The following is a 24,228-nucleotide window of genomic DNA, read 5'->3' as shown; positions in this document are numbered from 1 at the left end:
GGGTTTTTTTAAAATATATATTTGGTGCACAGCTGTAGAAAAAGCCTCCTCCACTTTATCGTCTCTGTACTCTACAACCTCTGTGCCCTCCCTGACTGCACAGAATGGTTGAAAACTTGGCTTCGCTTTGCCTCAGAGGGGATATTGGGAGAGACTTTGTTTTTATTCAGTGTATTTTTTCTTGTTCTTCAGTCCCCCCCTGAAGCACAACAACTATGTTTACTTTGTTCCCCTTGCAGCTCAACCATCGGAAATGCACCCTGTGCCCTGTCCAAGCCTCGCTCCATCTGCAAACCTCCCAAAAATCCTTTACTGGCATAGCAGCAGAGCAGCTTGAGGACATCAAAATGGAGCTGCTATTAGGAAAGAAAAAGCTAAAATAAGGGCTCAGTGAATTTAAAAAACCAGCAGTGTAAATTCTGTTACGCACAAGATCATAAATCACCTTGTAATGCAAGCATAAACAGGTTGGGTGAAACTGGCTTTTAGTGAGCTTAGAGAGAGGAAGAGTGTCTGCATAGATTTTTTACTTCCTTGTGCTCATGGGGCGAGGGGAAAATAAATAAGTCAGCAGAGTTTTATTGCCAAATAAAGATCTGTCACCCTCAGGAGCTTAGATGTTAGGCTGCTGTAGGCTGAGACAGACACATCATTATCTTTAAGAACCACACTCACTACAGAGCTAATGCAGCTAATCCAGAAAGTCCTATAGACAAGTGTTTTGGATGATAAGGAAAATTTTGCATATAAATTATCAGAAATTAAAACTGGCAGATTACCTTGATGCTTGACTTTGTCCTTCAACTCAATGAATGTTCTCATTTTCTAGGTCCGTCATGACATCGGCTCATCGGGATTCGATTGGTCAGAAGACGGTGAAAATGCTCAAACATTTCGATTTTATTGTTCATGTTGGTTTAAACAGGAACAATAAAATAATAAAATAGAAACAGCCTCTCAAGTCAGCGTCTAATTTTGAGCTTTATAAAACACGCGGACAAGAATCAAACGCATGCTCAAGTTCTAATGGAACTTGATTTAAATTTGGCTCCCTTCAAGGTCATTTTCTTGTGCAGCTCTGCACCACATCCAAGACTTTTCCTGGTAGGAGTTCTCTTTTGCCCACTTGCACTTGTGCATTTGTAGTTTTTAGGAAGAAGGGAGTCTGGCCAGAACGGTGGATGGTGAGCAAAAAACTCCTTCAGTGCAGACATGGACCAAAACTCAGGTACACATGTCAGGATGTTACCCTGGGGGATGAATTCTTTGCAAATGTGAAGTGTACACAAGCAAATCTTCCAAAGAGCAATCCAGACATAGCAAGGATATGTGGTGGTGCATTGCTTCACAAGGTGTTGACCTTGAAGGAGAGATTGGCTTAAATTAATAAGATGCATGCTTTTCATCAGCTGGATTCCAAAACTTTTTGTGAGTGACGGAGTGAGTGAGTGAGTACTTTTCCAGTGAGCCATCTGCCATCTCCCTTCTTCAGGCTGCTGCAACCAAAGTGTGCATCAGTCATCATTTGTACTCTGCTTCACCATCTACAGAAGGGTTGAGTCTATCATCTTGCAGATATGTAAAATATATCTAATCTGGGTAAAATACTTCAGTTTTTATTTTGTTTATTCAGCTGCTTCAAAGGTCAAATTTGAACGTCCTTATCAATCAAATAATCGCCCACAAGTACACATTCACACCTCCGACAGGTCAGGGATGAGCCTGTTGACATATGTGTTGCCCAGAGACTGACATCAGGTACTCAAAGTATGTTTTTGGCTCTCCTCAGATGCTGTCATGTCCATGCTGAAGCCCCATTGTGTCCATAAATGTCTTGGGGAGTTAAATGTAGGGTGACTTCTTCTTTTCTGCTGGATGCCCTTACTTCAAACAAGGAGTAAAAAATAAAGCATTTCAGGTACACAAATCATTTGCGGTGTCTCAGGCCTCTATTTTTGTCTATAATGCTGTTTATTCAGGACAGAGCTGTCATAATATGTGTGGGAAACATTTCATTTCACAGAAGGTTTTCATGGCTGGGTTTAAACATGCTCACCACGCTAGAAGTACCCAAGCGAACGCTGATGCTTCTCGCAATCAGCCGCAATGAAATAAGATACCATTTCAGTTTGAGCTGGCTTGTGTTACGGTCACTTTTCTTGTCTGGTGACTTTTCCTTGGCAAAGTACGTTTCTAACATGGTCTAGTAAAATATAAATAAAGCATATCTGGCATACTTCTGCATAGATATTCAATTTTACAACAAAGCACATAAGCAGGGTCTTGTCATAAAACTGTATAGTCTATATTCACCATATGCAACATTAAAAGTAATTATATGCTTTCAAACTGACATCTCAGACCTGCAGTGGCCATAAGATTGAATCTACAACATGTCTAACGCTGAAACAAACTTCACTTGACCCGTCTCGTTTAGTCTAGGAACACAAACTGAGGCAAAGGTTGCCCGCGTTTGGTGTTTGCCTTCCATATCCTATTGTAGTCTTTGTTTTGGATGGGGCCGAGTTAGCCTCCTCGCAGGGCCTAGCAGGGACTTCAGACAAGCGACATCCTGCAGCTGCAAAACACGGGCCAAAATCAATGTCCTCCCAGAAGCACAGTGCTGGGAAAGTGCTGCCTAATCAGATGGGCTTCCTCCTTCACTCTCAACTCTCTTTTACACCCTCAGTCAAAGAAGCTCAGCGCGGCTTTGATGCTGATATCGACTCATGGTACACTGACCCTTTTGCTCCCATATTATGCGTTGCATTTTCTATTCAGGGTTAAAAAAAAACCCAAACCCTCTAAATTCATAAAAATAACCCTGTCAACTGTTCTTCTTTTTGTATTACTGAGTTGGTCACTGAGAAAGGGTTTCGACATCCAATGCGGCAAACCAACTTTCGCTTCAAATGCAAGAAACTGCATGATTATGGGATTCTCTCCCGAGGAGAATATAAGGTGACATTAGACCGCAGTGTATTTGGCATCACTGTGTTGAGTTTCTTTTGGTTTCAGTCGGTTTGTGGGCAAAAGCAGTAATCTGCAAACATTCAGTTCAAGGGAGCCAAATTTCTGCTAGGATTACTCAGTTGGTAACATCATGAAATCTGACATGAATCAAGGGTGTATTTAGATACCCACAATTCCCCAGCGTCTATTGTCTCTACATCATCACTTTAGGTTTTTTTGTTTGCTCAGGATTTTACCCTAATAGCCTGAGCGATGGATAAGTGCCTCAGTTTACCCAGAGCTCCTTTTGTGGTGTTACAGCGGGGGAGCTGAAGCATTTTAGCCTGTCATCAGGAACTGAGGTTGACTGAGAGATCCACATTGTATATAAAAAGATACTGACACCTGGTGGTTATGGGAAGATTTGATATTTGTCATGCATTTCCCTGCAAGCAAATCCAAATGTTTATAGATACATTTCCCTGGATTGTTAGTATCACATACTACATATTATAGAAAGAGCCAGCATTGTTCAGGAGGCAACACACACTTGTGATTCAAAAGCCTGCTTGGTGTCACCTCTGTATCTTTTTAAATGGCAGTTACAGGATTTTTACAGATTGCAATTTAAAGCGTAAACAATACTGTGTGTAGTGACGTGTGACATATAGAGTTTCTCAATTTTGGCTTTTTAAACTGCTCTATATTATTGCTCACTGCATTTCAAAGCAGCATTCATTTTTCTGCATGCATGAAAGCATATAGAGCAACATATGGAGCAAGGCATGGTGGGGTTATTTCAAGTTGTCACACACAAGTGTTTTAAGTAAACACTCACAAAGCAAATTAAATGTTCAGTACTCTGCAAAAGACTTTGTGTCTTTATATTTTGCTTCCAAGGAGCCAGACTTTCCTATGATGTTTCAATGTGCAGTAGCGCTTCAGGCTTTCTAAAGCCTTTCCAAGTTTTTCTTTGGACATTGGCTGCTTTTTCCGACATTTTTAGTCCATGCCTTGTACCTGCCCATTTTCAGACGAGTGGTCTTTCTTCGTTAAGTCACTTATCACTGATCTCTCAAACACTCAAGCATAAAAAGGAACCTAACTCAAGGGATGAATCAGCGTTGTGTCTACACATAACAGTATTTTTGCACCAACAAGTGAATTCCCAAATTAGCTGAAAGCCCGGCATATCTTGGCATTGTGTGCAGTTTGTCCCAAAAGAAGAAGTGGCAGTAGCATCTGAAAGTCATGTCAAAAAAGAAACAAGAACAAATCAAATAAAGACCTGATACAGCACCTGAGCCCTTCAGTTGATCCGTTCACTATTTCCTGAGAATGGAACAAAAGGCAGCCAACATCCAGAGAAGAGCTTTGGATGTCCTACAGGAAACCTGGATAAGTATTCCTGAAGACTACTTAAAGAAATTACAAGAAAGCTGCCCAAGAGAGTTAAGGCTGTGTTGAATAAAGGTGGTCATACCAAATTTAGACTTTCAAGAACTGTACAGACGCTGCTTTTGCCTAATTTACTGTATTTCCATGAATGTTTGCACATTTCAATAAATCACTGGACCTATATCCTATTTTCCAAGCAAAACATGAATAACTGGCTCAAGACTTTTGCTTAGTATGGTATTACAGGAGAGAGTACTGGGTGTACTGTAAACCAATAAGACATTACAGGCACAAGCAAAAATGATGCAAGGTTTCAGACTTTCAGGGCTCTTAAAAACCATTAAAAAGCAGCGAAAGACTCAGAGCTGAAATTACACATAATGAGTACTTTTGACACGTTGTTGACAGTATTTCTGCTCTTTGACTGGAGTGACACTGTTTTATATTACTTTTACTTTTGTGCAGTAAATGGGACATGTCCTGGGCTGTGAAGTTTGGCAGCGTGGTTTAACACAGTTTCCTGTAAATGAAAATGGAAAGTGAAACAGAGGAAGGGATGGAAGAGGAAAAAAATACAACAGAAATTAAAAAAGGTCGTCTTTGTGAAAGTTACAGGAAAAATAAAATTACATATCGCAGAAAAGAAGCGTGAAATTCAACACCAACAGAAGACCAGTGGATTTAAAACAGATCGTTCAACGTTTGTGTATTAACGGCCTCGTATTTCAGTTGGACACATTCTACCAAAATCCCTGATTACAACCCTGCAATAAGACCTGGCAGGAAAACAGAACAGTTTGTGCACCGCTCACAGATGCATTGGCATCTCTTGACCACAAGAGGGTAGACACAGACAAACTAATCCCAAGCTGGCCTGCAGGCAATATCTTAGGCAGCCTTCTGCTGAACGCTGCTGATAATGTCACAAAAGCAATGATGTAGAACAGCAGCCAAATGACCTTGATGCTCTTTACTCCCACTTTCACCCCAACGCCGTTCCAACACTCTGACCTCAATTGAGCCCAACCAGAACCATTAGAGAGCAATGTGCCAGATAACATGGGCCAACAAAAAGTGTTCTTCGAGTCTGTTTGTGTGGTTTGCTGCTGTGTCCAGAGGCTACTGTTGTGTAGATGCGGGGCCTGGCACGGCCGATGCATTCTCCTGGGTTCATGGGGTTTCTCGCAAGACCACATGCTGAATGGAGGAGGTACAGAATGGAGCATCTGGGCCCACATGGCTTCACAATGACTGTTTGGGTAAGATAGAAAGTGCGAGGAGAGAGAGGAGCAAGCATAGGAGTGGAGAAAGTGAATGTTTTGGCGTGAAAACAAAGCCAGGCGGAAACTTCAGGTAGAGAAAGCAGAGGTAACAAAAACAGGGGAAAAATATGAAATCATAAGAAAAACAACCCAGTAACAGGTACAAGATAGCAGATGCAAGAAGAAAGAAAATAAAAAAAGAAAGAAAGGCTGCTAACACAAGACGCCTAGGCATGAAATCATTTATATTGCTCTACTGCTGGCACAAATAGTGTATATTTACTGGCAGGCATTGTAATAACATTAATCAGAGAGTGACTTGCGTGTTACAGATGGCCTGACCTAAATTACCACACTATAAATCATAGAAGTCCCTGAACAGTTGGTAAATATTTCCTTTATCCACACAGTTTAATGTTCATACTCGAGGTCAGAGGCATCCTTTCACAGTCAGACTTTGTGTAATTCAGCTGTAACTTTCATGTGATTTAGGTCCTTTCACACCCTCGGCCCATAAAACTTATTTTGAGTCTTTAAAATAATTGTATGTTTTATGTATCGGCTCATATTTAAGTTGTGAAGGCATCTGTGCCAAGACACACACACATACACGCACGGATGCACGGACGACGCCACCACTTTGCCGCCTCACCTCTCACTCTCCTCCTGTTAAACAGAGACAAACACACACCCACTGAGCTCTCTTCCTTCAAGGCACATGTTTTATCTAAATGTAGTGCAGCATTTTATTCTGCTGCAGATGAATGAGTGTTTTCAGAGTTGCGATCCCTCCTGGGAGCGGTGAGCAAAGGAAGAACATTGCTATTTCAGCTGCTGTGATGAGGACTTGGGAAAGTCCTGTCGGGTCTGACAGCGGAGAGGTGGCTGACGCTGGAGCCGTGGTCGAGGGCCCCTCGCAACTGACCCGGGGAGCCGACAGTAAACCCCTGGTTTATGGAAGTTCAGAGTGAGTCACCAAAGTGAGCTCTGTATCACATTTAATGAAGTAGGTTAGACAAGCAGAGGCAGCCTGGAAGAAAGGCTTTTATATACGTCTTGTTCTCACTTCCCACTGATAGTTCATCGGCTGGGGGCTGTGGTGGAAGAAAGTAAAGGAACTCAAGCACACACTTATTTGTTTTGTTTTTATTGCAGTATTTATCTGTCAGATAACAAAATGCATTTTTTAGGATTGAACCAGACGTGCACAGTCAGCTTGGCTTGTTTCACAGCATGACTACGAGATGCTTCTGTTGCAGTTTCCATAAAAGAATTTATTTCAAAGTTTAAAGGTAAAATCATCAGCTGCACATCTGAACAGCTACTGCTTACACATTAACAATCCAATAATAATAATAATAATAATAATAATAACAATAATAATAATACACCAGCCACAGGCCCATTTCTGTGCAAAGATAAACTGCACTTATAACTCTTTTAAGCTAATTTTGGGTTTCATAACTTCATAGTTTCATTAAAATTACACTTTAGTCCACTGACAAGGTGTTTCTTGAAAGCCAGACTCTGTTTATAGCTTTGAGTGCAATGCCATACCTTATCAATACACAAACGTGTATCCTGCCCGGCGTTTCATTAGTTTATAATACATCAGTTGTGAAATTTGGCACAGATTATAAACCTTACAACTTCAAATTCATAGGCATCCACACATAGCTGAGTTTTCTGTGTAGTGCTTGATACACCTGATGTGTAAGTGCTAAAAACATCAAGGAGTCATAGAAACAAGGGGATTTACTTAGTGTTGGGGAGCAGGGGAAAAACTCCTGCACATGCTTGTCTTGGCCAGCCTGCGGTTTATTGTAAAACACAAGAACATTGTGCCTCCCCTGGTGGAAAAGTAAGCCTGTAGAGGGGGGGTAAACACACCCAGGTCTACTGTTTCCACATGTGCCATAGCTACCAGTAAAAAATGACCAGATGACAAAAGACAAAACGTGCCTGTTTCCATTATGGAATTCAGTCTGTGTTGCAGGAGAGAGCGGGGAAACAGTGACGACAGGTTCACTGCTTGGCTTGGTTTTCTAGTTATAACACCCCCCACCTCAGAAAAAAAAAAAAAGAAAAAAAGAAGAAGACAGAGAGTCACCTGTGAACAGCCAGACCTGGGAAAATGAGGCCCCAAAGATGAGGTAGATCTGATTTAAGTTAATGCGGTTTTGAACAAAATCACTTTCCAGGCTGAAATCACAAAACGCTAATGACGAGCCAATCAAAGATCAGGTGGTATAACTAATAAATGACGTCACGATCATTATAAACTCATTGTCAGAATCAATAAATATAAAGAAAACGTTTATCTGAAAACTTTTTGTGCGTTTTAGAGTCTCACAGTATTAAGTTTACTTTCTGCGCGCATTACTGGAGAAAGAAATATGCACGCACTGCCCCGGAAGCGCACAGAGGTCTCGCCATGAAGCGGTGTGGGCTGTTTCCAAAGTTAGGAGAGGCGTGGTCAGGGGCGGCTCTCTGGAAGCCCAGCCAAGTTTAGGATAAAATGTGGATAAGTGATGCTTTGGCGGCTTTGGTGCAAAAATCCTGAAAGAAGAAAGACCAGCCTTCTACTTCTTCTCTTTTTTTCCCTCCAAACTGATGAAAACCGAATGAAGCTACCACATCACATCTTTGATTTACGTGCTATGGCAGCCAGCGACAATCATCACACCGCTCCACCTGAGCTCTGCAACACAAACTGAAGGCGGATTTTTTTTCCCTTCTTCTTGCTGCACAAGTTTCATCACAGCCAGATCTCTGTCAGAACCTCAAGGAGTGGGCTTCATTCCAATTCATTAAAGGTAAATTATTTCCAAAGTCTGCACTAAATCACACCACTCCATTTCTGTTTTAATATGCATTACTCTTCACATTTTCCATTAGATATTGGCTCGTAATATCAGCTTCTGTCAGCATCCTTGCTTGCACACACACTTCCAGTGAGAGCCTGTGTTTATATAGGCTTGGTAAAAGCAAAAGCTACATTATTCACCATCCTGTACCCTTAACTGCATTTATTGCAGCTGTGCTGTTTACTGTGATTTGTAATGCTGTGTTCTTTCCTTCTAAAGCTTTCCTTTTATTATTTGGATTTAGGGGGAAAGTTGTAAAAATTGATTTCTTTAATCCAGGCTTAATCCAAACTAGTCATTCCCAGCCTGCCAGCTTACCCTCAGTGAACCCCATTAGCTTACCTGTGGCAGCGCACCAGACTAAGTGCCTGCAAGCCAACACACTGTCCTCACCAAGTTCAATATTGACCCAAGTTATTCAGCAAATTTGATACAGCACTCCAACTGCAAAGCTTCCAATTATCATTTCTTTCTCTCCCCCTCTCTCTCCTTCAGGGTCCTTGTCAGCTGACATTGTAGACAAAGTGTGTCTGTGCTGGCACAAAAACATTTTTCCACCCTATCCATCCTGCTCAAGTTTATCGTTATCACCGGCGTTTCCAAGGATGAGGCTTGGGTCCCTGCACCGGCTGAGAGGCGTGACCTTGCTCCTGCTGCTCCAGACGACGACTTCCATGGTGATGCTTCCAAACTCCACAGGCTGGGAGCAGATTTTGGACAAGTATCTGGACGAGGACGGCGACTGGTGGGAGGCCAAACAGAGGGGGAAGAGGGCCATTACTGACAGCGACGCTCAGCTCATCCTGGACCTTCACAACAAGCTCAGAGGCCAAGTTTACCCTCCTGCTTCCAACATGGAGTACATGGTAGGTGCAGGTGTTGTCTGTGCGTCTTCGGTGATTTATAGTTCATGCAGTTAACGCATGTTTTGACCCTTTTCTGAACTCTCGCACATTTGTGGCCCATATAGCTTAGTGAAATGACCCAGTCACCAGACTGCCTGGCGTTTGTCCCACTTGGCTCACACTTGCAGCATGCCAGCATCTAAGCACCCTCACACATGAGCCCAAACACAAAGAGACACACACACACTTAACTTTGTACCCATGTGACTTTGGTCATTTTTGCCAGAAGCGAAGAATTCTCACCACCTTGCCAATGATCACATTTCTCCAATGTTTTTTTTCTGTTGTTTTCTTTTACTCCTGGTAAGAGATTTGTTTGACTTTATCCTTTGGCCATCACGTGTATGTAGAGCGCCAGATCACTTTTCACAGTGCAATTAGAATCAGAGCACGGCACCGGGGCTCGTTTTACCAGCTGCCCCCCCCCTCACTAAACGCACACGGGGGATAGCACACCTTCTGAAACTTAGCAATCCACAAATCTGAAACTTTTCCACAAGCACTACGTGTGTAGGCGCAGCTTGACCACTACAGCGCATTGCCATCTACAATAGTTAAAAGGGTAAAAATCAATGCAATGTGCAGAAAGTAATGAGATTTTATCATCTTTTCATCCACGCTTAAAGAGCTATGGAACAAAAGGCAGTATTATTCTGTGGTAAAGGCAAATAAACAGTTCCTGCTGGGGGCAATTGCTGGACTGTGTAATTGTATAATTGAGAGGTTGGACTTGAGGACCTCTAGTGTGTGTGTGTGTGTGTGTGTGTGTGTGTGTGTGTGTGTGTGTGTGTGTGTGTGTGTGTGTGTGTGTGTGTGTGTTATAGGTATGTGTATGTGAGACGCTCAGCCTGGCTGGCTTCTGGTTAAGGCCCACGCTAGAGGAGAAACGCTGAGCCAGCAGCACACAGCTCTTTTCTACTGTCTCCTGTTACACTTGGCTGTGTTTTTTTTTTTCTTAGCTGCAGGGGCACCCAGGGGTGAAATATGGAAAGGCAAGCAACAAGAGTATGTGAGGTGAAGGAGAATGAAAGTTAGCAAGAAATGCAAGATGAAGTGAAATAGAGGTGCAAAAAAAAACTCATAAAAGAGTTTTTTAAATAGGAAGAGGAGGCAGAGTGAGACAGATGGAGGGAGAGAAAGCATCGCAAAACAGGTGTCAAAGTAACTGAAGTGAAGGTGAGAAAAGAGGAAATGAGCAAAAAGAAAAAAAACTCTGAAGGGGCACGCAGTTAGGAGAGACAGCAGCATGCAAGAATAGGCACCGAAATCTCATGTGCAATTTTGTAGATGTCAGTGTGTTTCAGGCAAAAGCTGTTCAGGTCATATGTAGAGCAGGTCTTCTGGTGATTTTTAGCACTTTATTTTTAAAAGGGTGCTCCGTATTCCTCCGATTTTCCTTTGGTCCGTGTTGAACTGCTGTCACCTTTCAGAAACCTCACAGCTTCACTGTACTGGAAGACTTCATAGACATGCTCTCCTGCTCTCCTGACACACTCAGGCATGACACACACACACACACACACACACACACACACACATACACAGACATCCGCACACATAACCATTTGCCCATCAGCTCTGTTATTGTCTGCCATTGTATTAAACCACAACCCGAGTGACCCTCTGTGGCAATCATGACAGAGACTCAGAGATAACACCAATTCAAATCCCCCTCTTTCCTCCCCCTTATCGGCTTCTTTTTCTTGCCCTCTCTCTCTCTCTTTCTGCCTCCCCTCTCCCTTATCCCTGTGGCTCCGTTCCCATTCTGTCATTATCCAAGACAGAGGCCCAAAAATTCCCCGGATAAGCATTCACACTCTGTAGCGGTCCACAAAGCTTCAGTAGGAGGACCGCGTTTCTGCCGCTCACTCAAATGTTGACCCCACAGGTATAAACAGAGACGTGTCAGCGTTTGAAGCCCTGTAAGACAAACAAATGGCATCCTGGGAGAAAGAGCCCCACCTGCCTTGATGTTTAACTTGGCTCTGCTGGTCTGCGCTCAGGTCTGAGGTTACAGTGATGTTAGCAATGGATGATAAATGAATGGATGAATCAAGAGCTCTGCTGCCAAATGTCGAGCCTTTTAAATCATTGATGCGTAATGTGTTTAAAAAACCAAAGAAGCACAATAAGAAAACAATTTAAAAAAGCAGGATAATACATTTTCACCGGGTTAATGTCTACGGCTATATGGACGAGCATCTGATGCAACGTTTCTTGCACTGGATGGTTCAGAAGTCATACACCAGCCCGGAGATGAATTCCCTCCAGTGTGTGTGTGTCTGTTTTTCATTACAGGTTTGCTCAGTCACAAGGCGTGGGGAAGAGAGCATCTGCCACAGGTGCTTAAAGCACATCCAGTAGATCCTATGTACAGTAATTTGGAACAGTCCACCCTGAATTACTTATAATTAAACTCCTGCAAAGCCTAACAGACAAAATAACAGAAAATATGCTCTCTTGGGACCTCACCTGCACTGGTTGCCGAAAACAAGTGGCACTCTTGCATTGTCTATAAAAACATTTTAAGGAGCTATAATCACGGCCTGCAGTGGCACTGTTTGGTGACAGAGATAGACACGTTTGGAGACATAAAAAGCATCCCCTGTGTTTGCTTGCAACACAAATTGTCTTTGGCATTCCCTGACCTATTGAAAATACTTTCCGATTCCTTTTTGTGAAACCTGAGCCGTTACGCTTATTGGCACATCCTTCAAACCACCTGTTCAGAGGATTTTATTTTTTGATTCACGGAGGTCATCCAAGTGCTCTTTTATCCTCTAGACAATGCCATGAACTGAGGCCAACATTCCCCTACGCTGACTTAAAACACTTTGGCCTTCCATCTAGTCCTGACTCATCAGCCTTTTTTTTAAAAGTCTGTAGAACCTCTGAAAGCCATCCTTCACTGCCTCCTCCAACCCCTGTCATGCGTTTCGAGCTACAGTTTGGCCAGCTCGCAATTGAAACGGCTTCCTGTCATTTGGTTCATCTGCAAAACACTGGCTGCGTAACTCCTTCTGCAATTTTGCAAATGCGATTTTCTCATCCGGCAATGATTTGCTTTGCAGTATTGCTCAAACCATGCCCCCTGTTACAGCACAATAATAGGGAGATAATGGTGTTTGCTCGGCGACAACATTCAAACAGTGGTCAGCCCCGGGAACTTTGATATGAGCTGGTGGGAGCTAGAATGCACTGCATGAATAATTGCATGCCATCTCAAGCTGCATATATTGCTGTGGGAGTCCAAAGCTCTCAGTACACTTGCTTAATATAATGCCAAGATTATAAACATTGCTCTTCCTGCAAATGCTCACTATGAATGGGTTGCAATTGCACTTTTCATAAATATTTCGGGGAATGTCATCATAAAACTTTTCGGACCATTGACTCCAATGACGACTCAGTAATGTGTGATAGAATAAAGAACGGCATGGGTATAAAAATGAGCAAAAACACATTTACACAAACTGAGGATACACGTCTTTCCTTTAATTTGTCTTATTATTTTTCCCTTGTTGTTGACTATTGTTGCTATACCGTTAAGATATGTATTGCTGTAAATTAAGTTACCCATTTGCATCCCATTGTTCTCACCAAATCATATCACCCCTTCTGTTTTCTTTTTCCCCAGCTTTGGTTTCCCAATTCCCATGTCTGTTCCCTGCTTTTCAGTATTATTCAGCATGCACCATTGATTATGAGCAGGAAACCCACACTTGCAAAGGAAGTAGCCCTCTGGGCCTTTGGAATAGAATCAGAAAAAAAAAAAAAAAAACGGCCACAAATGAAGTGTTAAGCGAAATAAACAATGCAGTGTGCACGGCGCTGAAAGACTCAAGCAGAGGAGGTGTTTTTCTTTACGGCCCCGCGGAACTGTGGTCGAAGTGGGTGGTGGGCGGGGTGGTTCGCGGTTACAAGGCCTCCCCTGCTGGGCGAACTGTGCAAACAGCAGCGGCTTGACAAGCCAGCTGCACTCTGTACAGACTCAACAGCTGAGAAATATGTGTCTCGGTCAACACTTTCTCAACCTGCTTTCACTGCAACTTTTCAAGACAGTGGAATGAGTTTCTCAGCTGGACGGTGCCGCTTATTTTATCATTATTTAAGACGTGCCTCGAAATCATCGCACATCACGTCTTTGTGATACAAACTGTAATCTCCAAGAGCTCCAAGAAGCTGCAGCCAGAGTTTGGGGTTCTTTTTCAGGCTTGAAGCCTATTGTAGTTGCGGTCACAGTAAAATGTTTTAAGACATGGAACCACCAATTTAGGGTGAAAAAAACACTGAACAGACCACACTCCTCATGTGGTTTGCAGATCATTCTACAGTTAGCCCTGCATACTGTATTTCAGTCTGCTTATCAGTCTATTTTTTTGCACAAAGATGTCATTCGTTGAGAAGCATCAAAGGTAAAATATGTAGATAGAAATCAAACTAGAGTTGACTGGTCTCCATTAGGATTCTTCTAGTGTGGATGATGACCAAGCTTAAAAACCTTTAGTGCCTTTGTTCCAGCATTGCTGGCTATTATCCTGCCAAAAAAAAGGGATACGCAACAGATAAGGCAACACCGACGTTTATTTGCGGCTCACTGCAAGCAGAGGTCACGTCTGAGCGAGATAGGGTTTCAGGTAAACAAATTCTCATTCCTGTTTTAGCCCTGCGTCTGTCACTCAACATCTGACCTTATTGTACAGGAACGACCACAGGCAACTGCAGGAGAGGTTGCTGTAACTCTGCATCCCTCTATTGGCAATGAATTTTTATGTGTTTGTTCAGTTATGTAACCTTCCCCACAAGGCTCGGTTTTAAAAACTGACATTCAGCTCTGCAGTATCACGTTGGCGTCGCTGATTTTTAACAAATGCGTTTAACGGGAAGAAACAGCTGAAGAAACTGCTCGGAGTTAAGAGTTAATTTGCAGCACTGCCAGACATCCTGTTGCTAAGTAGGTGTGCGGGGCAGTTGTTTCTAGAGGGACTGAAAGTGGGGGACAGACAGTGGAGGTGGAGGTGGCTGGTGGAAGTTGAGGGGGGTTATTTTAGTATGGTTAGTGGATGAGATTTCAGTGAAGGTTAGCTGAATTCCAGGCCCCAACGTGTGAAATGCGAATATTTCTGACACCTTCACCCGTATACTACTAATACATGTGCTCACACCCACTAACGCACATCAACTAATTGACTTTCTGGCAGAAACCTGTTATATAAGTCATCCCACACTGGAGCTGGGAGTAAACGAACACATGGCGTCCTTCAGAGGAAGTACAGTTGGTGTTTTTCTAGCATTTTTATAGTAGAATATAGGTCAGCAGGGAGGAAGGACACTTTGCATTCCCAGAAAACCCCAGAATGGGAATACGATCCCTTAGTATCCAACCAGAGCTAAACTTGACTGAGAGGGCAACTCACAGAGGGAAAGTGAAACAAAAGCTTGTACCCAGTCATCTCACTAGAGACATATGGAAGTTATTACAAAAAAAAAAAAACTTCCAAGACTTCCAAAACTTCCAACTTCCAAGAAAAGTCAGCTGAGTCGAAATAGGAAAGGCAAAAAGCTTTACAGCAGCAGCAGCTCCTAGTTTCTCTTCCTTATCACACATAATGAATATTGCTTATTCATTATAGGTTGAAATGGTGTGCTATTTCCCCTCATGTTACTGACCACAGAGCAGTGTTTCTCTAAGCTCCTTTACCCTATAACACATTGAACTGGTTTATATGCATTTTATCACCATTTTGTTACTTTTATAATCCAGGAAACTCATTTCTTATTTGGCCTCGTGCAGGTGTGGGACACAGAGTTGGAACGTACTGCAGAGGAGTGGGCAGAGACGTGTCTGTGGGAGCACGGGCCTGCCGGCTTGCTGCCGCAGATTGGACAGAATCTGGGGGCACACTGGGGAAGGTAAATAATCTGTTATTACAGACAGTTTATGCATGTAGACTTTTATGCTATCAAACACTAAAATTAAATATGTTTGTGGACTTCAAAGGGTGCTCTGTTGTACTTTAAGGGACCAAGTAAGCTGTAGTGTAAAGATGGTGATGATCAAGGCTGTTTGAGTACAGTGAAGTCACTCTTGTGTTTAAGTGTGTTGTCCTGCTGGAGGCAGGCATCAGAGGATGGCTACACTGTCGTCATAAAGGGATGGTCAGCAACAGTACTCGGGCATTCTGACATTTAAACAATGTTCAGTTGATACTAAAAGGCCCGAAGTGTCCAAGGAAAATATCAACGCAACATTGCACCACCAGCAGACTGAACTGTTGATAGAAGCAAGGATGGATCTATGCTCTCGTGTTATTTACACCACCAGTTAACACCAGACACAGCAGAAATCAAGACTTATCAAGTCAGACAAAGTTTTTCTTCTGTTGTCCAATTTTGGTGAGCCTGTGTGAATTGTGGCCTCAGTTTCCTGTTCTTAGCTGACAGGGGTGGCACCCAGTGTGGTCCTCTACTGTTGTAGCCCATCTGCTAAAAGGTTTTGATGTGCTGTGCGTTCAGAGATGCTGCTCTGCCTACCTTGTTGGTAACAGGTGGTTATTTGAGTTACTGTTGCCTTCCTGTCAGCTCAAAGCATCCCGGCTGCTCTCTTCTGACCTCTGGCATCAAACAGGCATTTTTGAACAGAGAACTGCTGCTCACTGGATATTTTCTGGTTTTTGGACCTTTCTTTGCAAACCCTAGAGATAGGGTTGCGTTGGAAAATTCCAGTAGATCAGCAGTTTCTGAAATATTCCAAGCAGCCCGTCTGGCACGGAAAACCATGCCACGTCCAAAGTCTCTTAAGTCACCCTGTTTCTCTATTCTGATTGGCAGATAAGACATTTGCATTAACAAGCACTTGAACATTCACAAGTAATAAAGTGGCTGGTGAGTGTACAATATGTTACCCATGACTGGCATTTACCTACTGCGAGTGAGACATCAGACGCACACTGTGGCATATATGAGAGTGGACTCAGACTTAATACAGATTTCTTTGCTCCTTTATTTCACTCAGTCTCCCGCAGAGCTCCCGAAAACAGCGCTGCTTCACACAAGAGACGCTTGTTCTGCATCTAATCATATCACTCCACAGTCGAGATGTCTGCTTAATTCTAATCAGATTAACTGGCAACACCTGGTGCCAGATCAGTGTCCTTGGTTACTGAGCACAAATGTTGATTTTCAGTTAGAGCACTCTGTTTGCCAGTGGATGGTAACTATAGGTGGCACTACATGGGTTTATTAAGTGTGCTTGCCTCAGAGTTCTTGTGTCAAAACAAATCAAGTGCTCCTTATCTAATGCTCAGTCATATTTACCATATCTATATATATATATATATATATATATATATATATATATATATATACATATATATATATATATGCATTTTAATATAACAGAATATCCAAGCAGAATATCCAAGTTGCAGTGAGCAGTGAAGAGCTTAATGCAAACATCTACACCAAAGGACTCATAAGACACAAGAAATGTTGCTTGGAACATTATAATCATAGATGTTCTTACTGACCTCTCCAGGTATCGTCCACCCACGTCCCATGTTCAGGCTTGGTATGATGAAGTGAAAGACTACTCCTTCCCTTACCCTCAGGAGTGTAATCCCTACTGTCCCTTCAAGTGCTCTGGCCCAGTTTGCACACATTACACACAGGTAGCTATGGATCATGACTTCTGGAAACCTTACAGATGTGCAATGAGAACATTTAAGTCATCCGTTTCTGCTTCTCCGTGTTGTCCTTCTTTTGTAGCTTGTCTGGGCTACCAGCAGTCGAATCGGCTGTGCAATCAACTTGTGTTACAACATGAACGTGTGGGGGCAGATCTGGGCCAAAGCCGTCTATCTTGTCTGCAACTATTCACCAAAGTAAGCAGATGTGTTGTGTACCAGCACTGTGAAGAGTTAACTATAGTCTCAGGTCATTTTGATGTGACATCACAGCGATCACTTGTAGTTAAAGCAGTACTGGTTTGTCTGTGTTCAGTAGTTTTTGTTTGATGTTTCACTTGCACAGGGGAAACTGGTGGGGTCATGCACCTTACAAACATGGGACCCCATGCTCTTCTTGTCCCCCCAGCTATGGAGGAGGATGCAAAGACAACCTCTGCTACAAAGGTAAGAAAAAGCCACAGAGAGAGAGAGGGAGACAGAAGTCGATGCAAATGACTCCTTATCATGCCTTGATTTCTGTTTTATTTAAGGGCAAGATGACAATTCATATCCACTGCAAGAGGAAACTGAAGAGAACAACTTTATTGAACCAGAGGTCCCCCGTACCACAAATCCCAGAGCTCGGGCCTCCAGACCTGAGCCTCCCAGTTTCCCTGCTCCAGCCCCTACGCAGCCCCCCGCAGAGGACCTGCAGAAGAATGAAATGGTCAACACACAGCAGATGTGTAAGCTGCCATTTGACTGTTTATTTTGGATCTAGTTTCGTCTCGAAATGGGGGGTGTACAATATGGTTTTAGGTCTGGGAGGCGCAGAGAGTGGAAGTGGAGGACAATATGTGCTGCAAAAGAAAAAGAAACCTGGCTCAGAACCAAAGAGCTTTAGAGTAGCTGCTTGCTCAGTATTGAGCTAGCGATACTGAATAATAAGTGCAAAAAGTAGACTTTGACCTTAAATATTTTTCTTGCAATTTATGTCTGTGAAGGTTCTCAGTCATCCAGGTCATCGTAGTCAAAGGAGCTTGCAAAGAAAAGCGTCTGGACTTCTTTAAGTTGCTTGAAGACGTTTCACCTCTCATCCGAGAAGCTTCTTCAGAACTGAAGAAGCTTCTCGGACGCTTTTCTTTGCAAGCTCCTTTGACTCTTGCAATTTATCTTAAATTGCTTTGATGCTGTGTAGTCCTTATCTGTCATCTCCCTGATTAACCCTGGCACTTTCTGGAGTCTACTCAATATTGCAAGTCACTCTTTGGAGCAGAGAGGGGCGGTCTATTTTAGCATGAGCCCCTGAGTGTGTGTTTGTTTTTGGCTTGCTGAGAAGGGTTGAGGGGTGAGAGCGGCTCGCTGTGGTTTTTAAATGGCTTCCTCTCTGCAGCACATTGGGGCCTGTGCTCGTAAGATGAGACACATCCTCTAGTTTTGCTGACCACCCTGAACCTGAATTCTTGTCTTTTATTCTTGAAGCGTCTCCACTCGAGTCTTTTAGGAACTAGTCATCTGCATAGGAGCCGCTAGTTCACGCATGCTGTTTCCTGCAGGAGAACTCAAAGACCTCTGTGTTTATGTGTTCCAGCCCAGCTAGTGACCTGTGACACTAAGCTTCGGGATCAGTGCAAAGGAACAACATGCAATAGGTACAGTGAAGACGAAGCATTAATAGGGTGCGGTGCAGAATGTACAGTTCACATATTCACATGGTTATTTTTGCATTGACACACAGATACGAGTGCCCAGCTGGATGCCTAGATGCTACAGGAAAAGTAGTTGGCACTGTGTACTATGAAATGGTGAGTGCACATGTAGCTAGTCTACTCTGAGGGAAGATTAAACAACATTTGGACACTACAGTGTTTTTTCATGAGGTGTGCAAGATGAAGCTTTGGGGAAAAAGATGTTTTATACTTTGAGGATACGTCTTAATTTATCCAAATTTCTTACTAAATACAGTATAAATGGTGTTTCTTTGTATCTCTTTTGTTGCAGCAATCCAGTGTGTGCAGAGCTGGTCTACATGCTGGTGTCATAGATAATGATGGAGGATGGATGGATGTAACAAGGCAAGGAAGAAAGCACTTTTTTATCAAATCCTACAAGAATGGCATCCAGTCACTTGGGTGAGACAGCAATAAATTTACACCAATGACAACTGATTGTTAAGTATAATGAAAGTGAATAGAAATAATAACACCTAATGTTGCTGTATTCATTTTCCCCTTGACAGAAAATATCAAAGTGCTAACTCCTTCATAGTCTCCAGAGTGACAGGTTAGTCTGGCGACGTCACGCTGTGCATGTAGATATGTTGTCATTTGTTTCCAGCTTCTCATTATGAGCTTTGCTGACACTCGCTGTGTTTCCTTCTTACAGTCAAAGCCATCACATGTGAAACCACAGTTGCACAACTGTGTCCATACGAAAGGCCTGTAAAACACTGTCCAAGGTATGCATCTCCCTGTGTCGCACGCTCTCTCTGGTTATCAGAGCTGCTTAGCATCATGTCTGTTCATCATTCGTCTTAGGTTATACTGCCCGAGGAACTGTGTAGAAGAGAATCCTCACATATCCAGAGTGATCGGTACCAGAATATACTCTGATGTAAGTCCCTGTTTTTGAAGGTGAACTTGTCAGACACTAATTCACACTACTTTGGGGCTGTCAGCATTTTAGAGACAGAAATGAATGAACATTTCTGACATGTTTTCCTTCCTCTTGCATGCTCCTGTAGAAGTCCAGTATATGTCGAGCGGCCGTCCACGCCGGAGTCATCAGGAACGATGTGGGTGGTTACATCGATGTGATGCCAGTGGACAAGCGAAAACACTACATCGCCTCGTACCAAAATGGCATTTCCTCAGAGAGGTATTGGATGACTAACCTCACAATCTCTCTCTCTCTCTCTCTCTCTCCCTACATATATGTGTGTGTGTGTATATCTCTGTTTTATAATACCAATATAGATCTATTGTTTGGGGGGGTTTACTGGTCCTGTGTCAGCATTCAGCCTTAATACATGACAGGAAAGTGAAGAGGTTAATGCACTTGCACCCAGAGTGGAGCAGTAAGAAATCAATGCCTCTCAGGTATCCACTCTCCTCTCCTTGTGGACCTAATCGTTTCAAGATGCAGGCAGTTACATCCTGTATGCAGTGCACGCGGTAGAGTCATTTGCATTCTTGTAGTTTAAAATAATGAATTGCTTGGCAATTAGTGTACACAAGAGGAGTGCATCTTCGTGTAGTTCTAGACGTGGTTTGCTTTCTGGTAGAAGGTCAAAAAGGACGACCAATAGACAAGGATTTAAAGCTTAATATAGTTAAACAGATAAATTAAAAACAACAACAAAAAGGACAGAAATAAAAAGGTAATGCATGTAACCGAAGAAGCAGGGTCTTGTTACCATTTATCTCAAAGGAGGTCAATACTGAATGAGATTTTAGACAATTTTTTGCTTGGTCCTAACAGGAAAGTGGATGAATTAATGCAAATCGGGTTGAGGAAAGAAGCTGCAAAGAAGGATTTTGTTTGGCAGAAACGTATCTGGTTTCTTGTACGGTCACATGTAATCTAAATGAATCTGTGAAATGGCGTTCGATTGCTCTAATTTGCTATATGGTATAGAAATAGAAGTCGTCATCACCGAAAAGCTGACTTGCTGCATTTGAAGGTGCTGTGTTGCTGAATATTTAGTAAACATAATACTGCTGAAAAGTAGCTAGCATCACAAAAGCTAAAAAGATGAAATATATGCGGCACAGACAACTAGTATCTTCAAAGAAATTTTTGTCTGTGTTTGTTTCTTTGTCTCTCAACTCCTCTTGGACCAACAGGAGTTGAGCGACCAAACTTTGCACACAGGTTTATCTTAGTCCTCTGAAGGTTCTCATCTATATCAAATATTATGACATCATCATGTTGCCTATGCAACTATAACATCTTGTAAAAGCATTGTGTCATTTTAATTGCTTGGCAGTCAGCTAACAATGGGCTGGAATGGCCTGTTTGTAATCTTTTGTTCACCCAGAATGGTGGTTGCTAATGCTTACATCCGCATTAGCAACCACAAGCTAAAATAACCAATATTTAGCATATGAACAACACCTAGCATCTCTGTTGTTTTTGTCTCCCCCTTCTGGCAGCAAAAATATTACATAAACACAGCTGACAACAGTTAGTAACTTATTATTAACATCTTTTTTAGACTGTAATTTTTTCTCTGAACGAGTTCCTTTTCTGTCTAGAGCACCAGAAACTTTCCTTTTCTTTGGGCGTTTCTACCACACGCCTAGCTGATATACTCTTCTCCATCCTGCTCTGTGGTTTCTCCCTTCTTCAGTTTTGGCAAACCGGTTATTTTTTGTTAATATAAAATTCATCTCTACTGGAGTGCCAGCATGGGAATGTCACCACAGATGCCAGATTCAGAACTCTGGTATACTGGAAAATACACATCCATTTACATGGCTCTGATAGGTTTAATCAGCACTGTGTGAACCCACTTGGCGAGCGCTTGGATGTAACAGCTGGTCATGTATATGTAACAGCTTCTCACTCCAGCTTTAACAATGCCACAGCCAAGGACAGCACTATACATAAGATGAAACACCTCAGCTAGTTTGCAAATAGAGCACTTCATCGTCGACATAGGGGTGTACATCTGCTTATACCGCCCCGACATTTTTCATTTGTCTAATCCGACGAAGAGGGTTGAGAGTAGATTACCTTGTTTGGTGCCATGTGCTAACACAGAGTAGGAAACAAGAGATATCACTGGTTTTTACGGTGGCTGTTGGAATGTTAAGAAGCTTAAAGCGGCCTATAAAGTACTCAAACAAATTCAAATCTGTGCTGTGTAACGCTGTCTTCTGAATGTAGAAGAATCAGCAGATGTGATCTTTGAGTCAGGAGACTCAAAGTGTCTCTGGTATAAAATTAGAGATTGCTGTTATTAAATTATCCTGCAGGCCAAGGTATTGCTATGCTAATAAGGTGAAAGCATGTGTTGAATTTATGCTGCACCACCTTGCAACAATATTAAGGCCACAGGTTCATACCAGCCACTCTTCAAAGTGACCTAGATACAGGGTAGTCTGTTCCAGTTTTTAAGAGAAATTAAATTGCACCTACTGTGGTCTGCAGAATCACTACGCTTCCCATGACCTATGTAGAGGGGAGACTTGCATGCACAGCCTCATTCATTCAAAGCCCTTTCCTCCTCCTTTTCATCTCCTTGCTCTTACCATGCCTGTCGCCACTTAATTTATCTTTGTCACTCTGCTAAGATACCTGACGTCTGCCCATCATTTATCTGTCTCCCTTACCTTTACAACATGTCTGTCTTTGCTGGGTGACCACATGAAGTTCCTCGTGTTTACCTGTTTTTTTTTCACTGAACTTCAGCCTCCATCTGTTTGTGTCCTGTCTGTCATCAAAGCGTCAGACAGCACACTGCCACGGACATTTCTCCACAAAACCAGTCGATCTGTTTGTGTGTGTCTGTCATGTAGGCTGGGACACGTTCTGCATCTGACACATGCAGCACCCAGACTCACTCTCCCTCTTGTTGTTCTCCTTCCCTGCAGCCTTCAAAACCCTCCCGGAGGGAAGGCGTTCCGGGTGTTCGCTGTGATTTGAGAGCCCCAGAGGGCAGCTTCGCCAAACAGAAAATCGCACTCGTGCTGTTGAAAAGGTGGTAATCAAGCCATGTTGTCAAACTCAATGACTGAAATGTTTCTGGCTTTGCTACACTACACGGGTTAGAGGTTGTCACTATGGCAACGGAAGCCCTGCAACAAAAAAAAAACTTGACATGCACGCAATGAGAACCATGAGTTTTTGTCAGCTTTAGCAGGAAATGTTAAAAACTGTAAATATTGCTGATTACTTTGTTGTACATATTTGTTAATATAGTATTACATTTATATTGCCTTTGTAGCAAATATCTGTGTATGAATATTAATTATAGAAATGTATTATATGACCTTATAATGGCACTTCAGAGATAATATCTCTTTTATATTAAGTCTGGCACATTTATTGGTGCTTTTGCTACATTTTGTACTTTTGGATTGGGGAAATTTGTTATTCATTTATTTTTGTATGGTTAGACACTATAACATTATGACTTGTAAAGGATGCTGCTATATGTTTTAAGTATTGTTGCTGTGATCACCTGTTCGATGAATTTCTTTGTAATTTTCCAGAAAATGTGGTTTAGTTCAAACTGCCTGCAGGTCGGGAAGTATGCTCATCTCTCTGGGATTCACCATTCACCTTTCATCGTGAATTTCATTTTACTGGATGCCGTTGCTCCAAAGAAAAATGATGCCCAACTAGTAATCGTTTTTGACACTGATGCAGAGAAACAAAAGCACGTCTTAAAAATCTCATAAAGTATGTCGTGCAGTATACTTCCATACAGTATGCTTTCTTTTAAGCTGCAGTCGTTACAACGGGCAAGTAACTCTATTCTCATCTCTGTTTTCCTTGCATATAGATTTTCCTACCTTGGGATTGTTAGGAAAAGTTCATTTTGCAATAAAACAATAGAATGACCACATATTTCTATTAGCCACTTTCTTCTTCCATTTTGAGTCTGTTAAAGTTAATTTGATTTAAAAAGCTGTTTGCATTATACATTTAAATACTCTCACTTGCTATTTCATTAGTTGCACCTTGATTGTACTGAGTTGGACCCCATGTGCCTTCAAAACTGACTCCACTCAACAAGGTGTTGGAAACAATCCTCAGAGTTTTTGGTCCATATTGACACGATAGCATGACACAGCAGCTGCTGATGTTTTATCTGTGCATCCATGATGCAAATCTCCTGTTTCCCAACATCCCAAAGGTGCTCTACTGGATTGAGATCTGGCTATGATGGATGCCATTTGACTACCGTGAAATCATTGTCATGTTCAAGAATCCAGTTTGAGATGATCTGAACTTGTGCCATGGTGTGTTATCCTGCTGGAAGGAGAAGATGGGTACACTGTGGTCACAGAGGGCTGGAAATGGTCAGCTAAAATACTCAGGTAGACTCTTATATTTAAGCAATTCTCATTTGGTTGAGAAAAATCCCCCACACCATTACACCACCACCAGTCTGAACTGGATGTTTTCATGTTGTTTACACCAAATTTTGAGCCTACCATCCAAATAT

General features: G+C 42.4%; 1 protein-coding gene across 2 annotated transcripts; it reads left to right on the top strand.

The window, feature by feature from the left end:
• The first annotated feature begins 8,088 nt into the window (after positions 1-8,088).
• crispld1a (cysteine-rich secretory protein LCCL domain containing 1a) lies at positions 8,089-23,625 on the top strand. Of its 2 annotated transcripts, XR_005614228.1 has the most exons (16): positions 8,089-8,428; positions 8,975-9,345; positions 15,179-15,297; positions 16,922-17,054; positions 17,152-17,267; positions 17,416-17,516; positions 17,603-17,797; positions 18,643-18,703; positions 18,790-18,856; positions 19,053-19,183; positions 19,291-19,334; positions 19,437-19,509; positions 19,589-19,664; positions 19,795-19,928; positions 22,649-22,755; positions 23,270-23,625. XR_005614228.1 is itself a non-coding variant. In XM_031749974.2 (15 exons), the coding sequence occupies exons 2-15, from the start codon at positions 9,085-9,087 to the stop codon at positions 22,698-22,700; spliced, it is 1,563 nt and encodes a 520-aa protein (XP_031605834.1). In that variant the 5' UTR covers positions 8,089-8,428; positions 8,975-9,084; the 3' UTR covers positions 22,701-23,625. The 2 variants fall into 2 exon arrangements, 1 of the variants encoding a protein (XP_031605834.1); XM_031749974.2 differs by having other exon boundaries at positions 22,649-23,625.
• Positions 23,626-24,228: the final 603 nt, after the last annotated feature.

Source organism: Oreochromis aureus, linkage group 9, assembly GCF_013358895.1.
Source record: "Oreochromis aureus strain Israel breed Guangdong linkage group 9, ZZ_aureus, whole genome shotgun sequence".
Taxonomy (NCBI): Eukaryota; Metazoa; Chordata; class Actinopteri; order Cichliformes; family Cichlidae; genus Oreochromis; species Oreochromis aureus.
Note: the sequence above shows the minus strand (reverse complement) of the source record. Positions and strands in the feature narration are given on the sequence as shown.

Coding starts and splice junctions, on each gene's coding strand:
- crispld1a (XM_031749974.2), top strand. CDS start 9,085: ATGAGGCTTGGGTCCCTGCACCGGCTGAGAGGCGTGACCTTGCTCCTG. Junction 17,798..18,642: donor GGTCAACACACAGCAGATGT/GTAAGCTGCCAT, acceptor TATGTGTTCCAG/CCCAGCTAGTGACCTGTGAC. Junction 19,184..19,290: donor AATGGCATCCAGTCACTTGG/GTGAGACAGCAA, acceptor TCCCCTTGACAG/AAAATATCAAAGTGCTAACT.